The sequence below is a fragment of the Sus scrofa genome, chromosome 9, assembly GCF_054392235.1.
Source record: "Sus scrofa isolate SSC_HxYL_T2T_F1_AM1 chromosome 9, Sscrofa_HxYL_maternal_Yorkshire_Landrace_v2.0, whole genome shotgun sequence".
NCBI classification, from domain to species: domain Eukaryota; kingdom Metazoa; phylum Chordata; class Mammalia; order Artiodactyla; family Suidae; genus Sus; species Sus scrofa.
In genome coordinates, this window is record NC_139391.1 from 40,003,346 (window position 1) to 40,031,253 (window position 27,908).

Sequence of the window (27,908 nt, forward strand, 5' to 3'; positions counted from 1 at the left end):
TATACTTCTAATCTTGTAGTTCTCAAATTTTAGTATGCCTAAGAATACCTGCTTGCCCTACACCAGAGATTCTGATAGAGACAAAATAGGGACCTAATAGGTCCAGAGTAGGGTCCATGAATCTGCGCATTAGCAGTAATGCCAGGTATTTCTGTTACAAGAAACAATGCTCGGAGTTCCCGTTGTGGCTCAGTGGTTAATGAATCCGACTAGGAACCATGAGGTTGTGGGTTCTATCCCTGGCCTTGCTCAGTGGGTTAAGGATCCGGCGTTGCTGTGAGCTGTGGTGAGCAGCAGACGAGGCTCAGATCCTAAGTTGCTATGGCTGTGGTGTAGGCCAGCAGCTACAGCTCCAATTAGACCCCTAGCCTGGGAACCTCCATATACCATGGGAGCAGCCCTAGAAAAGGCAAAAAGACAAAAAAAAAAAAAAAAAAGAAACAATGCTCAAACAGAACACTGACTCCAGTATAAATGGTCTGTTTGTGTGTCTTGTTTCCTTGGCAGTGAGTTCCTTTACATCAGTTCTAATATTTTTTATTCCTCAGTGGTGCCTACTGCTTTGTTGAATGAATATATAATTCAAAGAAAGAAGGTATTATACCTCGCTGGATTGATCATTAAAAGCTACATGAATAGTAATAGCTAACATTTTTTGGGTATGCACTATATTCTAAAAAACTTTTCATAACCTAGCTCTTGTAGTCTTTATAGCCTTAGGAGCAATAAGTATTATTATCCCCATCTCAGTAGGAGGAAGTAGAAGAGGTTGTCTTATTCAAGGCTAATTCTGTGCAAAATGGCAGGCCAAGACTTCAACTCAAGCATTCTAGAGCCAGTCAGAGCCTGGGCCCACACTCTTAAGTTTTACACTATGTTTCCTCTTAAAGGAAGTAGCATCTGAGATAGACTTTGAACAACAGATAAAATTTCCTTAGGGTTAGAGTAGTGGGATGGGCATCCGGTGTGAAAGTGAATTTTCTTTGGGAAATTAGGAAATAGTTGAGTTTGACTGGGTTGTTACTTATAGGAAAGTAGAAGGTCTCAAGTGCTCTAAACTGAATTTTTGAAAGATTTGAAAGAATATAATAGATATAATATAGTAAAACATTTTGCTAAAAGATTGCAGATCTCACTTCTTCAGAAAGTAGTGTCCCTATGTGTTAGTTTGCTTTTATAGTTAAGACTTTTATATCACTGTTATAGTTTTATGAAATAAAGCAGAAGGCAATATTTTATAGTATTTAATTAATTATATACTTATATATATTTCACTATCCCTCTGAGTTAGGCAATACTGCTTTGTGAACACTAAATATGAAGCAATAGGGACAATTTTCAGCTCTTATTATAAAATAATAATTTTGGAGTTCCTGTCATGGTGCAGTGGAGATGAATCCAACTAGGAACCATGAGGTTGCGGGTTCAATCCCTAGCCTCTCTCAGTGGGTTAAGGATCCAGTGTTGCCGTGAGCTGTGGTGTAGGTCAAAGATGCGGCTCAGATCTGGCATTGCTGTGGCTGTGGTGTAGGCCGGCAGCTATAGCTCCGATTAGACCCCTAGCCTGGGAACCTCCATATGCTGCGGGTGTGGCCCTAAAAGGACAAAAGCCAATAATAATAATAATTTTTGTGGCTTTTGAACTTCAAGTAATTTCAGACCAAGTATCACTACATAATTTAACTTATGACACCTTTTTCCTAGAACATGCCATATACATTCACAGGTATACCATTAAAATAGAAGAAATTAAAGTGTAGGTCCTAGGGAGTTCCCTGGTGGTGCAGTGGGTTAAGGATCCAGCTTTGTCACTGCTGTGGCTTGAGTCTTGGCTGTGGCCCAGGTTTGATCCCTGGCCCAGGAACTTCTGTATGCTGTAGGCGTGGCCCCCTAAATGAATAAATAAACAAATAGCAGATGCTATTAAACTCTCATAAATCACTATGAAATCTTTGGGATCATATTCTTGTGTATCTAAAGTACTGAGATCAGTGTAATTATAATATTGAATGGTGGGCATTTTCTGTTAGAATAGTGAGAAATAGCTATTAGCATGTTTGGGATGAAAAGACCAGCATCGTTCAACTACGAGAAATGATAATAGTGGTAATTAAAGTCTTGAGTCATTTCTTAGGCAGAGTTGTACTGTAAGAACACAAAAAGGATTGTTGTAGTTCAAAAATGGAGAGCCAAAGAGTTGAAGATCTGAGAATGAGGAAGGAGAGAAATTTGGAGATTCTTTGGTTTACATTTCCCTTGCCAGTAGATGAGGTTGCTGTCCATGGAGAAACAGGCATGTTTATAGAAGACTGGTAAAAATATGCTTTTGATTTCCTCTTCACAGTTTTGAAGAAGTACATGGAAAATGCTCATCAGAAAAAAGTGATCTTTGGCAAGCAGAAGAATCTCCCATGTATTGCCCCACTCCTAACCACGGTGGAGGAGACTCCGAAGATCATCTCCGCTCAAGTCCGGGGACACGTTCCTAAGTGGCTCAATGGCTATCTTCTTCGAATTGGGCCTGGGAAATTCGAGTTTGGGAAGGATAAGTAAGCGTTGATTTTGGAGAACAATTTGGATATCTTAGCATATGCTGGTTCTATGGAATGTGCATTAGTATCTGCTTCCTTTTCTGAGGCTAACATTGCCATGCAATCCCTTTGATTACAGATGAGGAAACTGTAGACTATAGAAAAAAACATGGAGACTTAATTCTGTTTTAAAAGTCCTGACTTTTCTGTTTTGCGGGATATATATATATATATATACATATATATATATATATATATTTTTTTTTTTTTTTTGTCTTTTTGAGGGCCGCACCCTCGGCATATGGAGGTTCCCAGGCTAGGAGTCTAATTGGAGCTGTAGCCACTGGCCTACGCTACAGTCACAGACATGCTGGATCCGAGCTGCGTCTTTTACCTACACTACAGCTCACCACAACGCTGGATCCTTGACCTGCTGAGTGAGGCCAGGGATCGAACCTTTGACCTCATGGTTCCTAGTTGGATTCGTTTCCACTGTGCCAGGATGGGAACTCCAGAATATTGTAAATTTCAAGTCATCTGAAAGTTTATGCCAAAAGAGAAGTGTCAGGAACGATCTATATGACTTCCGAGCTCTATTTCATCACAAGTTCCTGAAGGAAGGGGGAGTGTCTTCACTCCCTTACCCACTACTCCCCAGACACAGTGGCTCTTTCAGTTCCTCAAACCAGGCATGTTTATTTTTGCCCAGGGTTATTATGGCATTGCTCACTCATCTCTTTTCCCAAGTCTGATTCTTGTCATTCGGATATCAGCTCAAATCTCACGTCCTCTGAACCTCCCCTGATCTCCCAAGCTAACAGTGGTACTCTTTATTATGTTACCTGTTTTATTCTCTGCACTATTGATAGCTAGTATATTTTTGTTTGTCTATTTATTTATTAGCTGTGTTCCCTCACTAGATGTTAGTTCCATGAGGGCAGGGACTTTTTCTTCACTCCATATCCCCAATATCTAAGATAGTGTCCTATACTTAAATAACACTTAATAAATGTATGTAAATAAGTGAAACAAATCCAGTAACTATCATTTCTTTGTCTACTAGAGGCATGAAATGATGTGAAGAAACCACTCTGGGGAGTTCCCTCATGGCTCAGTGGTTAATAAACCCGTCTGGTACCCATGAGGATGAGGGTTCGATCCCTGGCCTCACTCAGTGGATTAAAGATCTGTCATTGCCATGAGCTGTGGTGTAGATCACAGATGTGGCTCAGATCCAAGTTGCTGTATCTCTGGTGTAGGCCGGTGGCTATAGCTCGGATTGGACCCCTAAGCCTGGGAACCTCCATATGCCATGGGTGTGGCCCTAAAAAAAAATAGACAAAAAACAGAACAAAACAAAACAAAAAAAAGAAACTACTATTGTCAGGAAGAAATCTACTTTCCTTAAGCATTTAAAAATATTAGAAACTTTTTTTCATTCTGAATGTTTTAACCCGTATAAAACTTTTTGAAACATAGAGCAGAGTGTGGTCAAAGTATATGCCACATCCTCTGTTAGCACTTCGGTATATTATCCTGCTACTCTTTCCCTCATCTCTATAGATTTGTTTTAAATAATCACAATCATATTATACATAGAATTTTTTTTAGTGAGGTATAATTGACGTATAACATTATATTGGTTTCAGGTGTGCGACATAATGATTCAACATTTGTATATATTATGAAAGTATCATCACAATAAGTCTAGTTAATGTTTGTCACCATACATAGTTACAAAATTTTTTTCCTTATGATGAGGACTTTTAAGTTTTACTGTCTTAACAACTTTCAAATATGTAGTATGGTATTATTAATTCTAGTCATAATGCTGTACATTACAGCCCTTATTTTATAACTGGAAGTTTGTACCTTCTCGTCTCCTTCACCTCCTGCAACCACCAATCTGTATCTATGAACTTTCTTTTCTTTCTTCATTTTAAAGATTCTGCATATAAATGAGTTCATATATATGTCTTTTTCTGTCTGATTTATTTTACTTAGCATAATGTCCACAAGCTCTGTCCATGTTGGAAATGGCAAGATTTCTTTCTTTTTTATGGCTGAATAGTATTCCACTGTATATATACATACTGCATCTTCTTTAGCCTTTCCTCTGTCTATGGGCACTAAGATTGTTTCTGTATCCTGGCTGTGGTAAGTAATGCTGCAATAAACAGGGGGATGCATATATCTTTTCAAGTTAGTGTTTTCGATTTCTTCAAATAAATATCCAGAGATAGAATTGCTGGATCATATGGTAGTTCTATTTTTAATTTTTTTTTTATTTTTAATTTTTAAAAGAACCTCCATAAAGGTTTCCATAGTGGCTGTACTAATTTACATTTTCGCCAACAATGTGCAAGGGTTCTTTTTTCTCTTCTTATCCTTCCCAACGCTTTCTTTTCCTTTTTTTTTTTTTTTTTTTTTTGGCCATGGCATGCAGCAACTTGATGTTCACAGACCAGGGATTGAATCTGGGCTGCAGGAGTGAAAGTGCTGAGCCCTACTAGGCCACCAGGGAACTCCCATTCTTTGTCTTCTTGGTAACAGTCATTCTAATAGATATAGGGCGGTATGTCATTGTGGTTTTGATTTGCATTTTCCTGATGATAAGTGGTGTTGAACATCTTTTCATGCATCTGTTGACCTGCAGGTCTTTTTGGGGAAAATGTCTATTCAGATATTCTGCCCATTTTAAAATCAGGTTGTTTGTTTTTTTGCTACTGAGTTGTGTGAGTTTTTTTTTTTTTTACATATTTTAGATATTAACTGAATTTTGTTGCCTTCATTTTAAGAAGTTTCAGCAATAAGCCTTTTTATCTATCTTCTTATAAAATCTGAATGACTGTTACCTTTTGAAAATTAACAAATTTTTAAAGTGTAGTTGATTTACAGTGTTGCGGCAATTGCTGCTGTACAGCAAAGTGACTAAGTGAAAGACTGTTACTTTTAATGGCTGGATGATATTCCAGGAACCATTGACCTTCTTAAAAATATATGGTAAAATACACACAACATAAAATTTACCACCTAAAATCTGCCAACTATTTTTGAGTGTACAGTTCAGTAGCATTAAGGACATTCACAATGATGTGCTATCATCACCACGATCCATCTACTTTTCTTTCTTTTCTGTTTGTTTGTTTTGTTTTGTTTTGTTTTTCTTTTTTATGGCTGTACCTGTGGCATAAGGACGTTCCTGGCTAGGGGTCTAATCAGAGCTGCCTGCTGAGCATTTCTGGAGGAAGTCATATAACCTCACTGATAGATTCAATTACAAAATGATGATTCCCAGCCCCAGCTGAGTCCTTGGTGCTGCCAGGAGATTTTTTTTTTTTTTTTTTTAATCCCTCCCTCCCACTGCCAGGAGATCTCGGTCACTGTTCTTTCCAGCTTCGCACAAGGTCCCCTTCCTGAGGCCTCCTTCCCTCTCACTGTCCCTTTCGCTCTCCGCAGACACACCTGCCCACTTCATCATGAATGGAGGGGCACTTGGGCCTGAGCCCCTGCAGCTGCCCTCTTCCCCACCTGCACGTTTCCCCGAAGAGGTGCCTCCTCCTGCCTCTCATGATCAGAGGAGGAAGCGGCCCTCTTCCCCTCTACTGAAACCTCCTGCCTCTTTCGCTCCCCTCCCCTTGTGTCCATTTCTCCTTCACGAGCCTTTCTTTCTTTCTTTCTTTCCTTCCTTCCTTCCACCTGCCTGCCTGTCTTTTTAGGGCTGCACCCAAGGCATATGGAAGTTCTGAGGCTAGAAGTCAAATCGGAGGTGTAGCTGCCAGCCACAGCCACAGCAACTTGGGATCAGAGCTGCTTCTGCGAGCTACACCACAGCTCACGGCAATGCCGGATCCCTAACCCACTGATCGAGGCCTGGGTTCAAACCTGCATCCTCATGGATACTAGTCGGCTTTGTTACCGCTGAGCCACAACAGGAACTCTGCCAAATAACTTCTTATAGCTCACCTTACTTTTGGGGATGTTGTAGATCCCAGGATTTGGAGTCAGCACAGAGCTGAGATCCTTGTTCTGCCACTGACTGGCTGTGTGACGCTAGGCTGCCTGTTGCTCTGAATCTTGGCTTTCACATCTATAATATGAGAATAGTAGTTTCACACCGCTAATCAATGTAGGGGAGGGGAATAGCTATACTTAAATATGAATAACATGGGGGTTAGAGGTGCCAACCTTCTGTATAGTGGAAAAACTACAAAACTTATAGTTGGCCCTCTGTCCCCAGGGTTCTGCATCAACTAGCTGCAGATGGTGTAGTACTATGGGATTTACCATTGAAAAATATCTGGGTGTAAGTGGAGGCACACAGTTCAAGCCCATGTTCAAGGGTTTGAACACATGCACACACAATATCTATATCTGTCTGTATGTCTATGAGAAGATGTGGTGAAATGCCTACCATATACCTGGCATGTAGTAAGTGCTTAGTAGACGGTCTTATTTGCACCTGTGACTATGCCTGTCACACACAGATGCTCTCAAGCATCTGTCTCCCACCTCACACCCATCTCGTGTGCTCTGGACCTGTGTTTTGCCAACTGGCTATAGAACATCTCTACCCTGATGTTTTGCAAATGGCTCAGATTCTTGTTTAGAACTGAACTGTTTGCTTTTCCCCAGTGCTAGCTGTTCATGTTTTCTCTGTCTCATTTAAAGCATCACCATCCCTTCAGGGGTGACTTTCAGTACTCTCTTTTTGTCACTGCCTACCTCCTACCAGTCTTCTGAGTTATTTCTGCAACTTGTCCTTTTCTAACTGTACTGCTTCAGTTTAGGTGCCCATCATCCACTTGAATTACTGTCTGGATGCTCCTATTTCTGCCCCATATCCTACTCTGTGTCTTTTCTACAATACAGGTCTCCCAGCTTCACTCTCCTGTTTCAAAACTCCATGCTTTTCTGTTGAAGTTCTTTAAGACTTAAGTTTAAGTTCTGGTAGTTCTTGTGCTGACCTATTTTATTTCTCCATCCTCACTGCCTGCTGCCAACTGCTCTGCCCACACACTAATTTGTTGACTAGCTAGTCCTCCAAGATACCATATTCATTTAGGCTCTTCCTTTTTTTTTTTTTTTAATCACCTCCCCCCAGGATGCCCTTTTCTCTTCTCCAGCTGACAAGCATCCTTAAAGAATCATACAAACATCTTTTTTCCCTCTTGACACTTCCCTGATGTCCATATCCTTCTTCCTCTTGCTCCTTCTGTGCATAACTTGTGTTTTTTTTTCTTAATACTTCTCCATAGTTGTGATAATCACTTTGTGTTATAGTTATTTATATGCCTATAATTGTTGGGCTGGACACATGCTTGGCAAATAATAGGGACTCCAGAAATGTTGGTTGATTTGAATAAATGAATGTATGGAATGACAGAGTGTAGAAAGATCTTGTAAGATGGAATCTAACACGTTGAAATTTTTTTTTTTTTTTTTTTTTTGTCTTTCTGTCTTTTTTTTAGGGCTGCACCTGTGGCATATGGCGGTTCTCAGGCCAGGGGTCTAATCGGAGCTGTTGCTGGTGGCCTACGCCACAGCCACAGCAATGCCAGATCCAAACCACGTCTGCAGCCTATACCACAGCTCATGGCAATGCTGGATCCTTAATCCTCTGAGCAAGGCCAGGGATTGAACCACAACCTCATGGTTCATAGTCAGATTTGTTTCTGCTGCACCATGATGGGAACTCCATGTTGAAATTTATTAAAGGTGAATATGAATCAAGAAAACCAGTGTAGAGGAATGAAGATGGAAGATATTGGCTTAACAGTAGAATGTGATAAAAATTAGGGGTTTTACTTAACAGCTCAGTGTGAGTCAACAATGTGGGGTGATAAAGAAAAATAAGAAGGATAGAAAAGAATATGAAATATCTTAAGTGAGGAAACTGATCTTCTGAGTTTACACTTAGGGTATTGTTGTCTCTATGTTCCATCGTCTTAGTGGAATTTAGACTGGGATAGCAATGATATTCTATTGTTTTTAGAATACTTTCGTTTTTAATATTTTTTTGAAAAAAATCACCAAACTAGAGTAAGAAACCTCCAGCTAATGTTATCAAGAAGAAAAAAGAGAGAAAGCATAAATATGCAAAATAAGAAATGACAGTAAGAAAGAAGCCATTGAAATAGATCTAAAATTACAACAGACTTTGTGGGCCTCTATGCAAATACATTTGAAAACCTCAAGGAAATGGATCATTTCCTGGGGAAATACAGATTACCAAATTGATAGAGGTAGAAAGTTTAAACAACCAATTTCTCTAGAGGAAAACAAGAAACTTACTGAGAAATTACCTCTTAAAAAAAACACTGGGGAAGTTCCCACTATGGGGCAAGGGTTATTGGCAGTATTTCTGCAGCACCAGGACACAGGTTCGATCCCCAGCCCTGCACAGTGAGTTAAAGGGTCTGATGTTGCTGCACCTGTGGTGTAGGTTGAAACTGTGGCTTGGATCTGATCCCTGGACCATGTGCTGTGGGGCAGCCAAAAACAGGGGGGAAAAAAGCACCAGGCACAGATTACTTCCCAGGGAAATTCTACTAAACCTTTGAATATCAGGTAGTTCCAGTGCTTTCAATCAGAGGATCGGGAATGAAAGGAAATTTCCCAATTCTTTTTATGAGGCAAGTATAATACTGATATCTATATATGATAAAGTTGTTAAAAAAAAGAAAATGGATATTCATATTATTTATGAATATCCATGAAAAAGTACCAAATATATTGTACTAATATAATACTAATAAACATTTCGTTAACAAACAGAATTCAACTACCTTAAAAATATAATTGGAGTTGCTGCTGTGGTGCAGTGGGTTAAGAACCTAGCTGTAGTGGTTCAGGTAGCTGCAGAGGCATGAGTTGGATTCCCAGCCCAGTGCAGTAGGTTAAAGTATCTGGCACTGCTGCAGCTGTGGCATAGGTTGCAGCTATAGCTCAAATTCAGTCCCTGGCTCCAGAATTCTATATGCCATGAATGCAGCTGTAAAATAAATAAATTAATTAATTAATACATACCCACATATATATATATAATTCACTAAGATCATATAGGATTTATTCCAAGAATGCAAGGTAGGTTCATTACTCTTATTTGGAAATCCACTAATGTCATGTACCATATGAATAGATCTCAGGAAAAGTAATCATAATCATAATTGATTTTCTCCATAAACGGTAACAAAACTTTTGTCAAAATTTAACAGCCATTCCTCATAAAAATACTCAGGAAAATGGATTTGAGAAATAGTTTCTTAACATGATTTTGTATATATATGTATATATATGTGTATACACACATTATATTTGTATATATATATGTTTATATATATGTGTGTATATACACATATCCACACACCATATATAAATGTATTTTAATCTTCGTCCTAAAATCAGTAATACTACAATTATTTTTTCTAAAGCAGGAATAAGGGATGGATGGCTACTTGTTTCTACTACTGTTTTACAAGGTGTAACCAGTACAATTAGACTAAAGAAATTAATTAGAGGCACATTATTAAAGTAATGCTGATTATATCATAGTAAACCTGGAAAACCATAGGGAAATAAACAAAATAACGCAAATAATTAAAAGGTGAGGAGGTAACAGGATGTAAAATTAACATACTAAAATCAATGGCCTTCATATACACAAACAACAACCAGTTAAAGGAAATAATGGTAGAAAAAAAACCCTCTCATTTACAATAGCAACAAAAAAGATTATAGACTACCACATGACCCAGCAATCCCACTCTTGGGCATATATCTGGACGAAACTTTCCTTGAAAAAGACGCATGCACCCATATGTTCATTGCAGCACTATTCACAATAGCCAAGACATAGAAACAACCTAAATGTCCACTGGCAGATGAATGGATTAAGAAGATGTGGTACATATACACAATGGACTACTACTCAGCCATAAAAAGATCAAAATAATGTCATCTGCAGCAACATGGATGGAACTAGAGACTCTCATACTAAGTGAAATAAGCCAGAAAAAGACAAATACCATATGATAACCCTTATATCTGGAATCTAGTACATGGCGCAAATAAACCTTTTCACAGAAAAGAAACTCATGGACATGGAGAACAGACTTGTGGTTGCCAAGGGGGAGGGGGAAGGAGTGGGAAGGATTGGGAATTTGGGGTTAATTGATGCAAACTGTTGCCTTTGGAAGGGGTAAGCAATGAGATCCTGCTGTATAGCACTGGGAACTATATTTAGCCACTTATGCTGGAGCATGGTAATGTGAGAAAAAAGAATGTATATATGGGGAGTTCCCGTCATGACGCAGCAGAAATGAATCCGACTAGGAGCCATGAGGTTGCCGGTTCGATCCCTGGCCTTGCTCAGTGGGTTAAGGATCTGGCATTACCGTGGGCTGTGGTGTAGGTCGCAGATTCGGCTTGGATCTGGCATTGCTGTGGCTGTGGCGTAGGCCAGCAGCTACAGCTCTGATTAGACCCCTAGCCTGGGAACCTCCATATGCTGCAGGTGTGGCCCTAAAAAAAAAAAAGAATGTGTATGTGTGGCTGGGTCACCTTGCTGTACAGCAGAAAATTGACAGAACACTGTAAACCAGCTATAATGGAAAAAAATAAATAAAACATAAAAAAAGAAAAAAAAGATTAAATACTTGGAAATGACCTTGACAAGAAACATGCAAACTTTCAAACTCTCCTGAGAGAGACAATTAAATGGAAAGATCCTCTGTTCTTGAATAGGATGATTCAGCATCACAAAGATGTTAGTTCTCCCCAAGTTAATTTTAAATTTAATAAAATAATAATAAAAATTTCAGTTTTTAAAGGAAGTTAGACAAATTAATACTTAAGTTCATATGGAAAAATAAATATGCAAAAATAGTCAAGAAAACACTAAAAAAATATTCTCAGTGAGGGGCAGGGACTAGCCCTATCAGATGTTAAAATATGCTATAAAGCTTCTATAATTAAAACATTGTGGTATTGATGTGTCAATTGACAAATGATATAGAATAGATGAGAAACAGACCCAGGAACTTATGGAAATTTAGTTTATGATAAAGATGGCATCTCAAATCACTGGGTAAAAAGAGGGCCTTTTTATTTATTTTATTTTAATCAATTTTTTTTTTTTGTCTTTTTAGCCCTCTCTGATAGGGCTAGTCCCTGCCCCTCACTGAGAATATTTTTTTAGTGTTTTCTTGACTATTTTTGCATATTTATTTTTCCATATGAACTTAAGTATTAATTTGTCTAACTTCCTTTAAAAACTGAAATTTTTATTATTATTTTATTAAATTTAAAATTAACTTGGGGAGAACTAACATCTTTGTGATGCTGAATCATCCTATTCAAGAACAGAGGATCTTTCCATTTAATTGTCTCTCTCAGGAGAGTTTGAAAGTTTGCATGTTTCTTGTCAAGGTCATTTCCAAGTATTTAATCTTTTTTTTCTTTTTTTATGTTTTATTTATTTTTTTCCATTATAGCTGGTTTACAGTGTTCTGTCAATTTTCTGCTGTACAGCAAGGTGACCCAGCCACACATACACATTCTTTTTTTTTTTTAGGGCCACACCTGCAGCATATGGAGGTTCCCAGGCTAGGGGTCTAATCAGAGCTGTAGCTGCTGGCCTACGCCACAGCCACAGCAATGCCAGATCCAAGCCGAATCTGCGACCTACACCACAGCCCACGGTAATGCCAGATCCTTAACCCACTGAGCAAGGCCAGGGATCGAACCGGCAACCTCATGGCTCCTAGTCGGATTCATTTCTGCTGCGTCATGACGGGAACTCCCCATATATACATTCTTTTTTCTCACATTACCATGCTCCAGCATAAGTGGCTAAATATAGTTCCCAGTGCTATACAGCAGGATCTCATTGCTTACCCCTTCCAAAGGCAACAGTTTGCATCAATTAACCCCAAATTCCCAATCCTTCCCACTCCTTCCCCCTCCCCCTTGGCAACCACAAGTCTGTTCTCCATGTCCATGAGTTTCTTTTCTGTGAAAAGGTTTATTTGCGCCATGTACTAGATTCCAGATATAAGGGTTATCATATGGTATTTGTCTTTTTCTGGCTTATTTCACTTAGTATGAGAGTCTCTAGTTCCATCCATGTTGCTGCAGATGACATTATTTTGATCTTTTTATGGCTGAGTAGTAGTCCATTGTGTATATGTACCACATCTTCTTAATCCATTCATCTGCCAGTGGACATTTAGGTTGTTTCTATGTCTTGGCTATTGTGAATAGTGCTGCAATGAACATATGGGTGCATGCGTCTTTTTCAAGGAAAGTTTCGTCCAGATATATGCCCAAGAGTGGGATTGCTGGGTCATATGGTAGTTCTATATTTAATTTTCTGAGGTATCTCCATACTGTTTTCCATAGTGGTTGTACCAATTTACATTCCCACCAACAGTGTAGGAGGCTTCCCTTTTCTCCACACCCTCTCCAGCATTTGTTATTTGTGGACTTATTAATGATGACCATTCTGACTGGTGTGAGGTGTTACCTCATAGTAGTTTTGGTTTGCATTTCTCTAATAATCAGTGATGTTAAGCATTTTTTCACATGATTCTTGGCCATCTGTATATCTTCTTTGGAGAAATGTCTGTTCAGGTCTTCTGCCCATTTTTCAATTGGGTTGTTGGTTTTTTTTTGCTGTTGAGTTGTATAAGTTGTTTGCATATTTTAGAGATTAAGCCCTTGTCAGTTGCATAAACATTTGAAAGTATTTTCTCCCATTCTGTAGGTTGTCTTTTTGGTTTTTTTTTTTATGGTTTCCTTTGCTGTGCAAAAGCTTGTCAGTTTGACTAGGTCCCATTGGTTTATTTTTGTTTTTATTTCTGTTGCTTTGGGAGAGTGAGCTTTTTTGATAAGGGGTGAGGTTCAAAAGAATGTAAGTTGCTCCTTCACTGTTGTAGTCCAGCATTCTTAAAAGCTGTCATCCCTTAATTTCAAGTTCTTTGACTAATCAGGTTGGGCTGGTAGCCCATCCCATTTCCTTATCTCTGTATTTGATATATCTCATTTTGCCCCCCCCCTTTTTTTTTTTTGATTTTTAGGGGCACATGTGTAGCATATGGAAGTTCCCAGGCTAGGGGTTGAATCAGAGAAGAACCCAAGCTGCATCTGGGACTTATGCTGCAGCTTGTGGCAATGCTGGATCCTTAGCACACTGAGCAAGGCCAGGGATTGAACTTACATCCTCATGGATGCTAGTAGTTCTTAACTTGCTGAGCCACCATGGGAACTCCTGCCCTCATGTTATTCTTACTAATATTTGTTTTTCTATTTTTGCTCCTGTTTGAAGGTACAATCACTGGTTTGATGGAATGGCTTTACTTCACCAGTTTAAGATAGAGAAGGGTACAGTCATGTACAGGAGCAAGTTTCTACAGAGTGATACGTATAAGGCCAACAGCGTTCATGATCGAATTGTGGTCTCGGAATTTGGCACACTGGCTCTCCCCGATCCATGCAAGAATATTTTTGAACGCTTCATGTCAAAATTTGAGCTGCCTGGTAAACAACCTCTTCTAACATGCCTAGAATTTGCAGGTGATAGTGATGGTTCTTTAAATTATTATGATATATGACAATCTATATAAATGTACATTTTGAAATATGTGTATTTTGGGTATGAGAGGATGATTAAACTGCTCTCTCCCTCTGAGTGCTTAGGGGCTGCAGCAGTAAGTTGTGGTGCTGAAATAACTCTGGGGTTTGTTTTCAGCAATGACGGACAACACCAATGTCAACTATGTGCAGTACAAGGGTGATTACTACCTTAGTACGGAAACCAACTTTATGAATAAAGTGGACATTGAAACCCTGGAAAAAAAAGAAAAGGTAAAATATAGGTTTAAAATGAATAAAGTAGACTCTAAAATTTCTTGCCATTCAAAGAGTAGTGAATCTAAAGAAAAAATTGGAGCCTTAAACAAAAACAAAGTTACTCATTGATTCAGATCATTGTGTACCCTCCATCCTGATTAGACTGGCCTGTGGGATTGGTTTTCCTTAAAGATAATTCCAGACTTCTTCTTTAGTCCTAACATCTGAAGGCTAGAGCGAAGGAGAAATAGAATAGTACAGTTTTACTTTGGCAGATTTGTGTTCTGCCTAGCTACAGGCCGAATTGGCCTGAAGATTATTTAGGCCCATACTGCCTTCACCTAACACACTAATTAAAATTCTACTCCAAAATTCTATTTTATTTTTAATTTTAACTCTTATTCTTTTCAACATCCCTGTGATCTCGTGATCTTGGGCAAGAAAACAAGTTCTTACTAGATAATCTTTTTTTTTTTTTTTGGCTTTTCGAGAGCCGCACTCTCGGCATGTGGAGTTTCCCAGGCTAGGGGTCGAATCGAAGCTGTAGCCGCTGGCCTACACCAGAGCCACAACAACTCGGGATCTGAGCTGTGTCTGCGACCTACACCACAGCTCATGGCAACACCAGATCCTTGACCCACTGAGCAAGGCCAGGGATCGAACCCGAAACCTCATGGTTCCTAGTTGGATTCATTAACCACTGAGCCACAACGGCAACTCCTAGATAATCATTTTTGTCTCTTTTTTTTTATTGGTGGTAGTAGTAGGGTTTTCCTTTGGTTTTGTTGTTGTTTGGTCTTAGTTTCTTTTTCTTTTCTTTTCTTTTTTTGTCTTTTTAGGGCCGCACCTGAGGCATATAGAAGTTCCCAGGCTGGGGATCTAATCAGAGCTATAGCTGCCAGCCTACACCACAGCCACAGCAACGTGGGATCCAAGCTGTATCTGTGACCTACACCAAAGCTTATGGCAATGCTGGATCCTTAACCCCCTGAGCAAGACCAGGGATCGAACCTGTGACCTCATGGATACTAGACGGTTTGTTTCTACTGAGCCACAATGGGAACGCCAATTTCTTTTTCTTTAGTAGGAAAAATAATAATGATTTCTCAGAGGTGAAACATTAGGGCCTAAACTGTAGTTTTTATGTCTTATTTTTTAATTTTATTTTTACATTTTTTAAAAAACATTTTAATTTATTTATTATGTCTCATGTTAAAAATACTTGACATGTCCCAAATGTCTGTCATCAAAGTAGAGATCTGCCCATGGAGTGTTTAAGTCTCTGATGGTCTTAAATTTACAGGTAGACTGGAGCAAATTTATTGCTGTGAATGGAGCAACTGCACATCCTCATTATGACCCAGATGGAACAGCATACAACATGGGGAACTCCTTTGGGTCACATGGTAAAGATGGGATGGAGGTCTTTTGAAAAATAATATCTTCCTTTTGATCCCTTATGGCCAAGATATTAACGTATTAAACTTCATTTGAAAGATTCAGAAAGAAATCTCTGAAGTAGCATTACTGAACTTAAATATATATATATATGTATATAATTTTTCATTAAGTTCTGTGGTCTTTTTGCACATATGCTTAGCAGCTGATTTTCTGTTTGATCTTTTCAGCATGACTCACATTTTTATGTGCCATTGTGCTTTTTGGCTCACAAGCATTGTAGGGATTTTCAGTATGTATTTCTCAAACTTGAGTATAGTACAAAGTAACTTACAAATTAAGTTAAGGTTAAAGTTTGCATTTGCAACCACTTACACCACATCTCTTTCCTGGTCATCCACATCCTTCCCCAGCTGCTTACCAGTTTGTTCCAGAAGGTTCTAATGGCTAATAATGACAGCTGACATTTATTGAATACCTAGTATGTGCTGGTATGAATGATTTTTCCTCATATATTTTCTCATTTAATTCTTATAACAATGCTCTGAGAAAGGTACACATTTTTATTTTTATTTATTTTTTAAAATCAAAATATAGTTGATATACAATGTTGTGTACTTGCTGGTATATAGCAAAGTGATTTAGTTACATATAGATTCTTTCTCATATTCTTTTCCATTATGGTTTATTGCAAGATATTGAATATAATTCCCTGTGCTATATAGTAGGATTTTACTTTACATCCAGTTGTTTGAATCTGCTAATCTCAAATTCCTAATTTATCTCTCCCCCATCTTTCTCCCTGGTAACTATAAGTTTGTTTTCTATATCCATGAGTCTTTTGCTGTTTTGCCAATAAGTTCATTTATATTGTATTTTAGATTTCACATATAAGCGATATCGTATGATGTTTGTCTTTCTCTGTTTGACTTAGTATGATGATCTCTAGGTCCATCCATGATGCTACAAATGGCATTAAGAAAGGCACTATTATTATGCCCATTTTATAGATGAGGACCATGAACTTTGAGAAGATCTAAGATGTTTCTTAGGCAAGCTTCAAGTGTCTAATACCAGACTCGGAAGCAAGACTGAATAACACAGAAAAGCTTGCTCTTAGTTACTTTGTTAGATAATCTTCACAATAATTTATCACTGATTACTGACGACTCTCCCAGGGCATGCAAATTCATGTTCCTATACCTGAATACACATCTCTCTGTTAGAAAGGAATGTTTAAGTATTAGATGTTTCTGACTATCTATCTTAGCTTATCTATCTGTAAACTATGAATCTTTCGTATAGGTTAACTTTTGAATGGGTTAATGTATACCTTTGGTGAGTAATTGGCTTAGTGGTTTGTTCATCTCTGCCTTTCATACTTATACCTGTGAGTGAATATGAATATGAAAATGAATACTGCAGGTTTGTTTTTTACTGGCTCAAGAAGAGATAGGGTACCCTGGAAATTTCATCCCCTTGTTTAGTACCTGATCTCAGATTGGGATGTATCCTTCAAAGCTGTTATGAGAAACAGCAAACATCAAGAATTTCTGTTGTGGCTCAAGAGGTTAAGGACCCGATATTATCTCCATGAGAATGTGGGTTCAATCCCTGGTCTCTTTCAGTGGGTTAAGGATTTGGTGTTGCTGCAAACTACAGTGTAGGTTGCAGATGTGGCTTGGATCCAATGTTGCTGTGACTGTAGTGTAGGCTGAAGCTGCAGCTCCAACTTGATCCCTGGCTTGGGAACTCCATATGCTGCAGGTGCAGCTGTGGGAAAAAAAAAAAAAAAAAGAAATAGCAAACATCTTTTTAGGTAAGATGTTTCTGCACATGCGTAAAATGACTCAGCAGTTTCTTTGTCCATCCTTCTTTTTTGATGATTAAAAAAATCCATTTCTTAATAAATTTACTCTACTAACTTTGTAACTAGTTCATAATATGAGAAATACTCTTTAACCATTCTGAATTATTTTTCTAACATAAATAGTCATTAGATCAGTGATTCTCAGCCTTTAGAGTGCCTATAAACCACCTGGAATTCTTCCTAGCAATGTAGATCATTGGGCTTCATTTTCAGAGATTCTGGCTCAGTAGACCCAAAAAAGGGCCAAGGATCTGCATTTTATCTACCCCCTCACTCCTTATCTTGGTGCCTTAACAAGGTCTCCAGGTGATTTGGGTGCAAGTAGCCCATAGGTCTTTGAGAAACCCTGCCATCAATCGTCAGAGGCTGTGCTTGTTATTTTGCCTCTGATTGATGTTTACACAAAGTCCTAAAGAGTATCCTAGAGTTAGATCCACAGTATTGGGCAGGTTGTTCCTCCTCTGGGTGTTTCCTGGGAGTCTGTCTGCTTTGCTCAGTGGCCTTTAAGTCTGGCAGTTAGGACAGTTTATTAACTAGTAGTGTTCAAATTTAGTGAATTGAGTAATTGAGTCACTTAATCCAATTACTGAGACAAATTCTCTTTATCCTATAATCTCAACTAAACCTGGATTTACTTCTTTTTTCCTTATTTGATTATTTGGTTCAGTGAGGAATTTTTGCATAGAAACTCAAATATGTGTGTAGCTACAGGGAACTTGAAGAGAAACTCAAATATACGTGTAGCTACAATACTATGTTTGGGGGAAATTTAGTGATTTTATTTGCAAATAAAATGCTTGCTAGTAATTTAGTAATTTCTACCTTTAGTAAGTAAAAAGCTTTTAAAAATTTTTATTGAGGTATAGTTGATTTATAATGTGTTAATTTCTTCTGTACAGCAAAATGACTCATATATATATATTTTTTCCTTTTTCATATTCTTTTACATTATGGTTTATCAAAGGATATTGAATGTATTTCCCTGGAAGTAAAAAGCTTTTAATTTGTTTTAACTTTTCCAGATATTTTTAAAAGACTTTTTAAAATTAACAAGAATCCTGTAAACATTAATCCAACTAGTTTTGGGTACTAATTTAAAATATGTAATAAGTTAGACAGCATTATGGTACTCTTGAAACTATAAGAGTTTGTTTCTTATTTCTTTTATACCTCATCACTGTATAAGGCATGATGTTTTATTTATAATGGGTTCTCAAAGCAAATCATATTGCAACATAGACCTCCCCAGTTATCCTTTTAACCCACCCCACTTCATCTCCTAGAATTTTCTCTTTGATTACCATGGTCACGGCTTTATGTCTATTATTTGAACACTCCAAACTTACTTTTTTTTTTTTTTGGTCTTTTTGTATTTTTTAGGGCCACACCTGTGGCATATGGAGGTTCCCAGGCTAGGGGTCTAATTGGAGCTGTAGCTGCCAGCCTACACCAGAGCCACAGCAATGCGGGATCCGAGCTGTGTCTTCAACCTACACCACAGCTCACGGTAACGCCGGATCCTTAACCCACTGAGCAAGGCCAGGGATCGAACACACAACCTCATGGTTCCTAGTTGGATTCGTTAACCACTGAGCCACTATGGGAACTCCCAAACTTACTTTTGACTGAGAATCTTTGTGTTTGCTCTACCCTCCCCCTGAAATGCTTTTCTCCCAGATACCCTCAAGACTCTCTTCCTCACTTCCTTGAGGTCTTTATTCAGTTGTCACCAGCTCAGTGAAGCCTTCCCAGACTACCATAATTAAAATTTCAAACAGTAGTCCCCATCCTTCTGTATTCACTCCTAATCCCTACTGCCTGGTTTATTTTTCATTAAAGTTCCTATCTAATTCATTATGTTTTTACTTACTGTATTTTTTTTCTTTTTTTTTAGAATTTGAGCTTTATAAAAGTCTTTTGTCTACATTGTACACTGCTGTATACAAGTGTCTAGGATATGGTACTTAGGAGTCTTAGGAGAGTATCTGGAATATAGTTGACACTCAATAAGTAGTTGATGAATAAATGAATAGGGAACCATGTGGTTATCTTGTTCCAAAAGAATCTTAGTGATTGCAAAATTCTGTAAGTTGCCTAAGTTCTTCAGGACCCACATTGGTGCTTCTAACATCAGAAAGGTAATTCAGTATGATCTCAGTATTTGTTCATTCGTTGAATTATTTAACATATATGTTGTTAGTTAATCCATCAATAGTATTAATAGTATACCTAATAAATGCCAAGTCATTGTCTGGTACTAAGGATGCAGAGATGAATCAGGCACAATACTTTCTCTAGAAGAGCTCAGTTCACTAGGAAGCAGATAAGTAAGCAGAAAATTATAGTACAGGACTCCCGTCTTAGTGCAGCAGGTTAAAGATCAGGTATTGTCACTGAAGCAGCTTGGGTCACTGCTGTGGTGTGGTTTTGATCCCTACCCTGAGAACTTCTGCATGTTGTGAATGTGGCAAAAAAAAAAAAAAAAAAAAAGAAAGAAAGAAAAAAGAAAAAGAAAAGAACAAAGAAAATTAGAGTACAATGAGATAAGTACTATGATGGTATAGGGAATAATCAGGGCATAGAGGAGGGGTACCAAATGCCCTTGAGGTAAGAAAGAATAAGAAAAGGCTACTTGAGAAGTGAATACCTGAGATGATTCTTGAGGAAATAGTAAGTAATAGTCAGAAGTATAATTGCATGAATGAATGTTTTTTAAAAAATTTTTATAGTTGATTTACAATGTTCTGTCAATTTCTGCTATACGGTGGAGTGACCCAGTTATACATATATATACATTTTTTTTCTCACATTATCCTCCCTCATGCTTCATCACAAGTGATTAGATATAGTCACTGTGCTATACAGCAGGATTTCATTGCTTATCCACTCCAAATGCTATAGTTTGCATCTACTAACCCCGAACTCCCCGTCCATCCCACTCCTTCCACCTTGGCAACCACAAGTCTGTTCTCCATGTCCATGAATTTGTTTCTTTTCTATAGGTACGTTAATTTGTGGTGTATATTAGATTCTAGATATAAGTGATATTATATGGTATTTGTCTTTCTCTTTCTGACTTACTGCACTTAGTATGAGAGTCTCTAGTTCCATCCATGTTGCTGCAAATAGCATTATTTTGATCTTTTTTAAGGCTGAGTAGTGTTCCATTGTGTATATGTACCACATCTTCTTAATCCATTCATCTGCCAATGGACATTTAGGTTGTTTCTATGTCTTGGCTATTGTGAATAGTGCTACAATGAACATACCGGTACATATGTCTTCTTCAAGGAAAGTTTTGTCTGTATATATGCCCAGGAGTGGGATTGCTGGGTCATATGATAGTTCTACATTTAGTTTTCTGAGGAACCTCCATACTGTTTTCCATAGTGGTTGTACCAATTTACATTCCCACTAACAGTGTAGGAGGATTCCCTTTTCTCTACACTCTCTCTAGAATTTGTTTTTTGTAGACTTACTAATGATGGCAATTCTGACTGGTGTGAAGTGGTACTTCATTGTAGTTTTGATTTGCATTTCCCGAATAATTAGTGATGTTAAGCATTTTTTCATATGCCTGTTGGCCATCTGTATGTCTTCTCTGGAGAAATGTCTGTTCAGGTCTTCTGCCCATTTTTCAGTTGGGTTGTTTTTTTTTTTTTTTTTTTCTGTTGAGTTGTATGAGTTGTTTGCATATTTTGGAGATTAAGCCCTTGTTGGTGCATGAATGAATGTTGAGACAGGATGAGATGGCACCGAAAGTGATTCCAGAGATCCAGGAAACTGAAGGGAAGGAGTTGGATATAGGTACAAATGGAGATTATAATTGTTGGGACTGGGGAATGGGGAGAGGAACAAATTTGAGGGTATTCCTGGCTGCTACCGTATCTTTTCCTATGAAGTTGGGATTGAATTCATCTTCAGAGAGCTAGAGGGGAACCATTTGTGAGCATTAAAATATAATAAGCTGTTGCAAAACCTTAGTTAATGCCTTTTATAAGGTTAATGCCTTTTATAAGGTTAATATATTTTTTATATACAAGTCTGTAAAATAATCCTTTATGAAATATGGGTGTCATGGATATTATATAAATCTCTTAACTGATTTTACCTAGTCCACAAGTGCAGAGGTTCTCTTTTACTCTTAAAATGTATGTGAAACAGTTAAGACAGGACTTTCCATTTTCCAGGTTCTTGCTATCATGTTATACGGGTTCCTCCAGAGAAGGCAGACCTTGAGGAAACAATCCATGGTGCCCAGGTGATATGTTCTATTGCTTCTGCAGAGAGGATGAAACCTTCCTATTACCACAGCTTTGGTGAGCCCAAAGATAAGGCAAAGTGATGTCACTGTTGCAGAGGGACTAGTTTTGGCAAATACTATGTTAATACATTTTGTCAGAGTATGGTGAGAAAAGACCAAGGTTGCATTTTTTTTTTTTTTAAATACCGTACCCATGGCATATGGATGTTCCCAGGCTAGGGGTCGAATTGGAGCTATAGCTGCCAGCCTACACCACAGCCACAGCAACGTGGGATCCCGACCGCATTTGCAACCCACACCAAAGCTCCTGGCAATACTGGATCCTTAACCCATTGAGTGAGGCCAGGGATTGAACCTATGTCCTCATGGATACTAGTTGGGTTTTGTTATCACTGAGCCACGATGGGAACTCCCAAGTTTGCATTTTAATGCCAGTTAAGTTTATTCTGTTTAATTATATACTTCTTACCCTAGTCAATTGACTGAACAGATATTTTAGTATAAGCACTTACTAAAAAAAAAAATTGACAATGCCAGTTAATTTTTCAATTGAATTTTTATTTGAAGCTTTTAAGTAATTGCTGTAGGAAACAGTTGTCAGTTTAAGAAATCATTGGTCCCTTCCCAGAACAGTGAGTGAGGGAGAACAGGCTGGGTTTTAGTCACCCAGCACTGACTCTATTTCAGTTTTCTGTGGAAAACAGCCTCTCTCTCTGTGATGACACAACGAATAACTTCTCCTCATAGAAATCAGTCTCTCTGGCTTACTTTGTATTATGTTGTATGTCACTGAATATCTAGATACACAGGGAAAAATACATTTATGTGTGTTTTCACAGTAGAAACTATGGACTTTGGGTGATTATGGTGTGTCAGTGTAGGTTCATTTATAACAGATGGACCACTCTGGTGGGGGAAATTGACAATGTGGAGACTGTGCATGGATGGGGACAGGCAGTATATGGGGAAAATCTCTGTACTGGCCCCTTGACTTTTTTGTAAGCTTAAAACTACTCCAAAAAATAAAGTATCAATAAATTTGACCATAAAAAATGGACAGAATTCAAAATTTTAGGGAACTTTAAAGAGCACAAATAATCATGATACAGGAAACGCTATTGACTATATATTTTTTGGAAATTCATATTCCATATAGATTGCTTCAATTTTTTTTCAGAATTCTTATCTTCTGCCTTGTAAACTTTGATAGCCAGTCTGCTCCTAGATCCTTAGCCAGCACAAATAGCAAAAGGTTTAAGGAGTAAAGGTCTAGATCATAAATGGCACTTTAATCCTTCTTTACTTTGTTCCTAAACCAAAACAATTTGAAAAGAAAGAAAGAAAAAAAGACAAAAAGTAAGTTGAGGGCATTCAAAGCAAGCTATTCTAAAGCAGTTCCCTTTTTTTAATACAGGAACAGAAAATATGTATAGCAAAGCTGGGAAATGATGAAGAATTCTTTCTGACTGGCATTTGTTTAGGTCAGCAGTAAGAGGTCTCGGCATTTAGACAAGTCCCCAAAACTGTCACATTCAGACAACTCCAGTTTGCCAAATAACATTTTATTGTTTGCCTGAACCTTTAGGAATGACAAGGAACTACATCATCTTCATTGAACAGCCTGTAAAGATGAATCTGTGGAAAATCATCACTTCTAAAATTCGGGGAAAGGCCTTTTCAGATGGAATAAGCTGGGAACCCCAGTATAATACACGGTTTCATGTGGTGGATAAGCACACTGGTCAGGTGGAAGATTTTGACTGTATTTATCATGCAAATGATTGGATATGAAGGCAAATTTTCATATGATTGATTTTTACCTTCACTGGGCATTATTTTCGTTAGACAGACTTAAGGATATTAGTTTCTTCTATAGGTAGGACTAGCTAATTTCAATTAATACAGTAGATTTTACATATTAGAAAACTGTGGGAAATGGTTTTATCCTTTATTTTTTATTTTTTTGTCCATGCCCATGACATGAAGATTTTGCCATGCAATAATATTTGCTAAAGGGGGTGCTGTTCATGCAGAGGTCTTCTGTAACTTTTGCAATGATATTTTTAATAGTTACTTTTATGACTTCTTGATATGTAAATATGATAATCCTACCAAAGTTAGGAGCACATCAGTTAAATATCTTTCTTTACATTCCTAATAGCATTATTATATTTTCCTTCTTTTTTACCTCTCTAAAGAAATAGTATCCTAGGGAGTTCCCATCGTGGCTCAGCAGTAACAAATCCAACTAGTATCCATGAGGATGTGGGTTTGATTCCTGGCCTTGATCAGTGGGTTAAGGATCTGGCATTGCCATGAGCTGTGGTATAGGTTGAAGTTGTGGGTTGGAGCTAGCATCGCTGTGACTGTGGTATAGGCTGGCAGCTACAGTTCTGATTATACCCCTAGTCTGGGAGCTTCCATATGCTGCAGGTGCAGACCTAAAAAGACAGAAAAAGAAAAAGAAAAGAGAAAAAAAGAAGGAAAAGGAATAGTATCCTAAATTTACTGTACCCTAATTTAATTACCAATAAAATCCCATTTTAGTAATAAGTGCATTTTTCAAAGACTAGTCACTTACTTTATCATAAGCTCTTAAAAGAAATATTTTCTATTTAACTATGTAGTTAAGAGTCTAGGATTTATTTATTCTTCAAAACATTGGGGCATACTTCATAAGAACTTTTAGTTGTAACAGTTGATCTGTCTGTACCAAATAGCCCGAGTTCATTGATTAACATGAGATGAGATGATTTTAAATCAAAGCATATTTGCATCTATGTTACAAATTCTACTTTTTCCACTTACTAGACCTGCCACTTAAAGGGGGAGAAATCTTAATTTGAGCTTTGTGGGTCTATAGGCTAAAGGAAATAAAATAAAATAAAATGTCTCTTTTTCATTGTTTGTATTTTCCTCTACAGCTTCTTCCAGGGATGTACTACAGTAAACCTTTTGTTACTTTTCACCAAATCAATGCCTTTGAGGACCAGGGCTGTGTTGTAATTGATTTGTGCTGTCAGGATGATGGAAGAAACCTTGAAGTTTACCAACTGCAGAATCTTAGGAAAGCTGGGAAAGGGCTTGATCAGGTAAAATTCTCTGATTTGTCAGGAGTCGTCAAAATAATTTTGATCTAGCCAAGTTCTGGCTTTGAGTTTGGAGTTAGCTGTTTCTTTTGCTGCTTTGGCAGATAAGGAGGAACAGTAGTTTTAAAGCACTGAAGATACAGCTTTGTCATTTATTTATTTAGTACTTCAAAATAATTTGAAAGTATGTATTTACTTAGTATGTAATAAAGAAGTAAAGAAATATATCTGGAAGCACTTGTGATTAGTTCCTTATAAAATTTATTTATTTATTTATTTATTTTAGGACTGCTCCTGCAGAATATGGAAGTTCCTAGGCTAGGGGTCAAATAAGAGCTGCAGTTCCTGGCCTACACCTCAGCCATAGCAACACTGGATCCAAGCCACATCTGCAAACCTACATCGCAGCTTGCAGCAACGTTGGACCCTTAACCCACTGAGCAAGGCCAGGGATTGAACCCGCATCCTCGTGGATACTAGTTGGTTTCTTAACCCTCTGAGCCACAATGGGAACTCCAAGATATATTTATCATTTCTAACAGGGTTTTTTGTTGTTACTGTTTTTTTTTTTTTCTGGATTCTTTAAGATTTTCAATGGATAGTGTCATGTCATCTTCAAATAGTGACAGTTTCACTTCTTCCTTTCCAACTTGGATGTATTTCTTTTTCTTGCCTAGTTTCTATGGCTAGGGCTTCCAGCACTGTGTTGAATAAGAATGGTGAGTATGGGCATCTTTTTCTTGTTTCTGATCTTAGGAGGATAGCTTTCAGATTTTTTACCATTGAGTAGGATGTTAACTATGGTTTTGTTATATATGGCCTTTATAATGTTGAGATACATTTCTTCTGTATCTGTTTTATTGAGTTTTTTTAAATTTTTTTATTTTTTTAATTGTATTTATTTTATTTATTTTATTTTTTTTGGCTTTTTGCTATTTCTTTGGGCTGCTCCCGCGGCATATGGAGGTTCCCAGGCTAGGGGTCAAATTGGAGCTGTAGCCACTGGTCTACGCCAGAGCCACAGCAACGCAGGATCCGAGCTGCGTCTGCAACCTACACAACAGCTCACGGCAACGCCGGATGGTTAACCCACTGAGCAAGGGCAGGGACCGAACCCGCAACCTCATGGTTCCTAGTCGGATTCGTTAACCACTGCGCCACGACGGGAACTCCGAGTTTTTTTTTAAATCATAAATGGGTGTTGAATCTTGTCAAATTATTTTGCTGCATTGAGATGATCATGTGACTTTTTTGCTTCATTTTGTTAATGTGGTATATATATTACATTGATTGACTTGCAGGTGTTGAACCAATCTTCAATCCCTGGATAAATCCCACATGGCTATTGTGTGAGATCCTTTTAATGTACTGTTGTATTCAGTTGCTAATGTTTTGTTGGGAATTTTTGCATCTACATTCATCAGAGATACTGGCCTGTAATTTCCTTTCTGTGTATTTTCTGGGTTTGGTATCAGGGTAATGTTAGCCTTGTACAGTGAATTAGGAAGTATTTCTTCCTCTTCAGTTTTTGGAAGAGTTTGAGAATAGGTATTAAATCTTTCTTGAATGTTTGGTAGAATTCACATGAGAAAATGTCTGGTCCTGGGTTTTTGTTTTTTGGCAGGTTTTTGATTACAGTTTCATATCTCCTTATTAGTGATTGGTCTATTCAGATTTTCTATTTCTTTGTGATTCAGTCTTGGAATGTTATATGAATCTAAGAATTCATGCATTTCTTGTAGGTTGTCTAGTTTGGGGGCATGTATAGTATTGTTATAATCCTTTGATTTCTGTAGTATCCAATGTAATTGCTCCTCTTTCATTCCTGATTTTATCTGAACCTTCTTTTTCTCTTAGTCTAGTTAAAGGTTTGTCAGTTTTATTTACATTTTCAAAGAACCAGCTCTTAGTTTCAGTGCTCTTTTCTATTGTCTTTTTGGTCTTCATTTCACTTATTTCCACTCTGGTCTTTATTATTTTCTTCTTTCTTTTGACTTTGAACTTCATTTTTTCTTTCTCTAGTTCCTGTAGGTGCAAAGTTACATTGTTTATTTGAAAATTTTCTTGTTTCTTGAGGTAGGCCTTATTGCTATAAACTTCTCTCTTGGTATGCTTTTTGCTGAATCTGAAGACTTTGGTATGTTGTATTTTCATTTTCATTTGTCTTCAGGTATTTTTCTTTTCTCTTTTGATTTCTTCATTGACCCAATTGTTTAGCAGCATGTTAGTCATGACATATTTGTGACTTTTCTAGCTTTCTTCTTGTAGTTGACTTCTAGCTTCATATCATTGTGGTTCAAGAAAATGCTTGACATGACTTTAATCTTCTTAAGTTTATTGAGACTTGTTTTGTGTTCCAACATATAGTCTGTCCTTGAGAATGATCCATATTAACTTGAGAAGAAGCTGCTGCACTTGGATGGAATGTTCTATATAAATCTGTTTAGTTCATCTGGTTTGATATTTCATTTAAGGCTGCCATTTCCTCGTTGACTTTCTGTTTGGATGATCTATTTATTGACAAGTATTCAAGTCTCCTACTATTATTGTGTTTCTGTCAATTTCTCCTTCTAGGTATGTTAATAATTGCTTTATATATCTTTGTGCTCCTATTTTGAGTGCATATGTATTGATAACTATTATGTCTTCTTGGTGAATTACCCATCTTGTCATTGTGCAATGTCCATCTTTGTCTCTTGCTGCCATTTTTGGTGCGAAGTCTGTTTTTTCTGACATGAGTATGGCTACATCCACTTTCTTTAGTTGCCATTTGTTTCTTTTAAAAAAATCATATTCTACTTCTTCACTTTTAAAAAAATTACTTAATGAATTTTATTACATTTATAGGTGTACAACAGTCATCACAAATTTTATAGAATTTCCATCCCAAACCCTCAGTGCATCCC

At 37.6% G+C, this 27,908-nt stretch overlaps 1 protein-coding gene across 19 annotated transcripts in view; it reads left to right on the forward strand.

Moving 5' to 3' along the window:
* The window catches only part of BCO2 (beta-carotene oxygenase 2), a 53,236-nt gene that overhangs the window by 11,845 nt on the left and 13,483 nt on the right, over nt 1-27,908 (forward strand). For 9 of the 19 annotated variants that reach the window (XR_014815257.1, XM_013979376.3, XM_084976044.1 and 6 more), the window contains 7 exons: nt 2,345-2,549; nt 13,858-14,069; nt 14,281-14,396; nt 15,685-15,787; nt 21,840-21,968; nt 23,499-23,659; nt 24,838-25,005. Coding sequence is in view for 15 of the 19 variants with exons in the window: in XM_084976040.1 (XP_084832166.1) it covers nt 2,345-2,549; nt 13,858-14,069; nt 14,281-14,396; nt 15,685-15,787; nt 21,840-21,968; nt 23,499-23,659; nt 24,838-25,005 (1,094 nt within the window). In the remaining 4 variants the exon portion in view is untranslated. Of the gene's footprint in view, nt 1-2,344; nt 2,550-13,857; nt 14,106-14,280; nt 14,397-15,684; nt 15,788-21,839; nt 21,969-23,498; nt 23,660-24,837; nt 25,006-27,908 lie in introns of all 19 variants that reach the window. The other 10 variants (XM_005667334.4, XM_005667335.4, XM_003129855.5 and 7 more) reach the window with 5 other exon arrangements.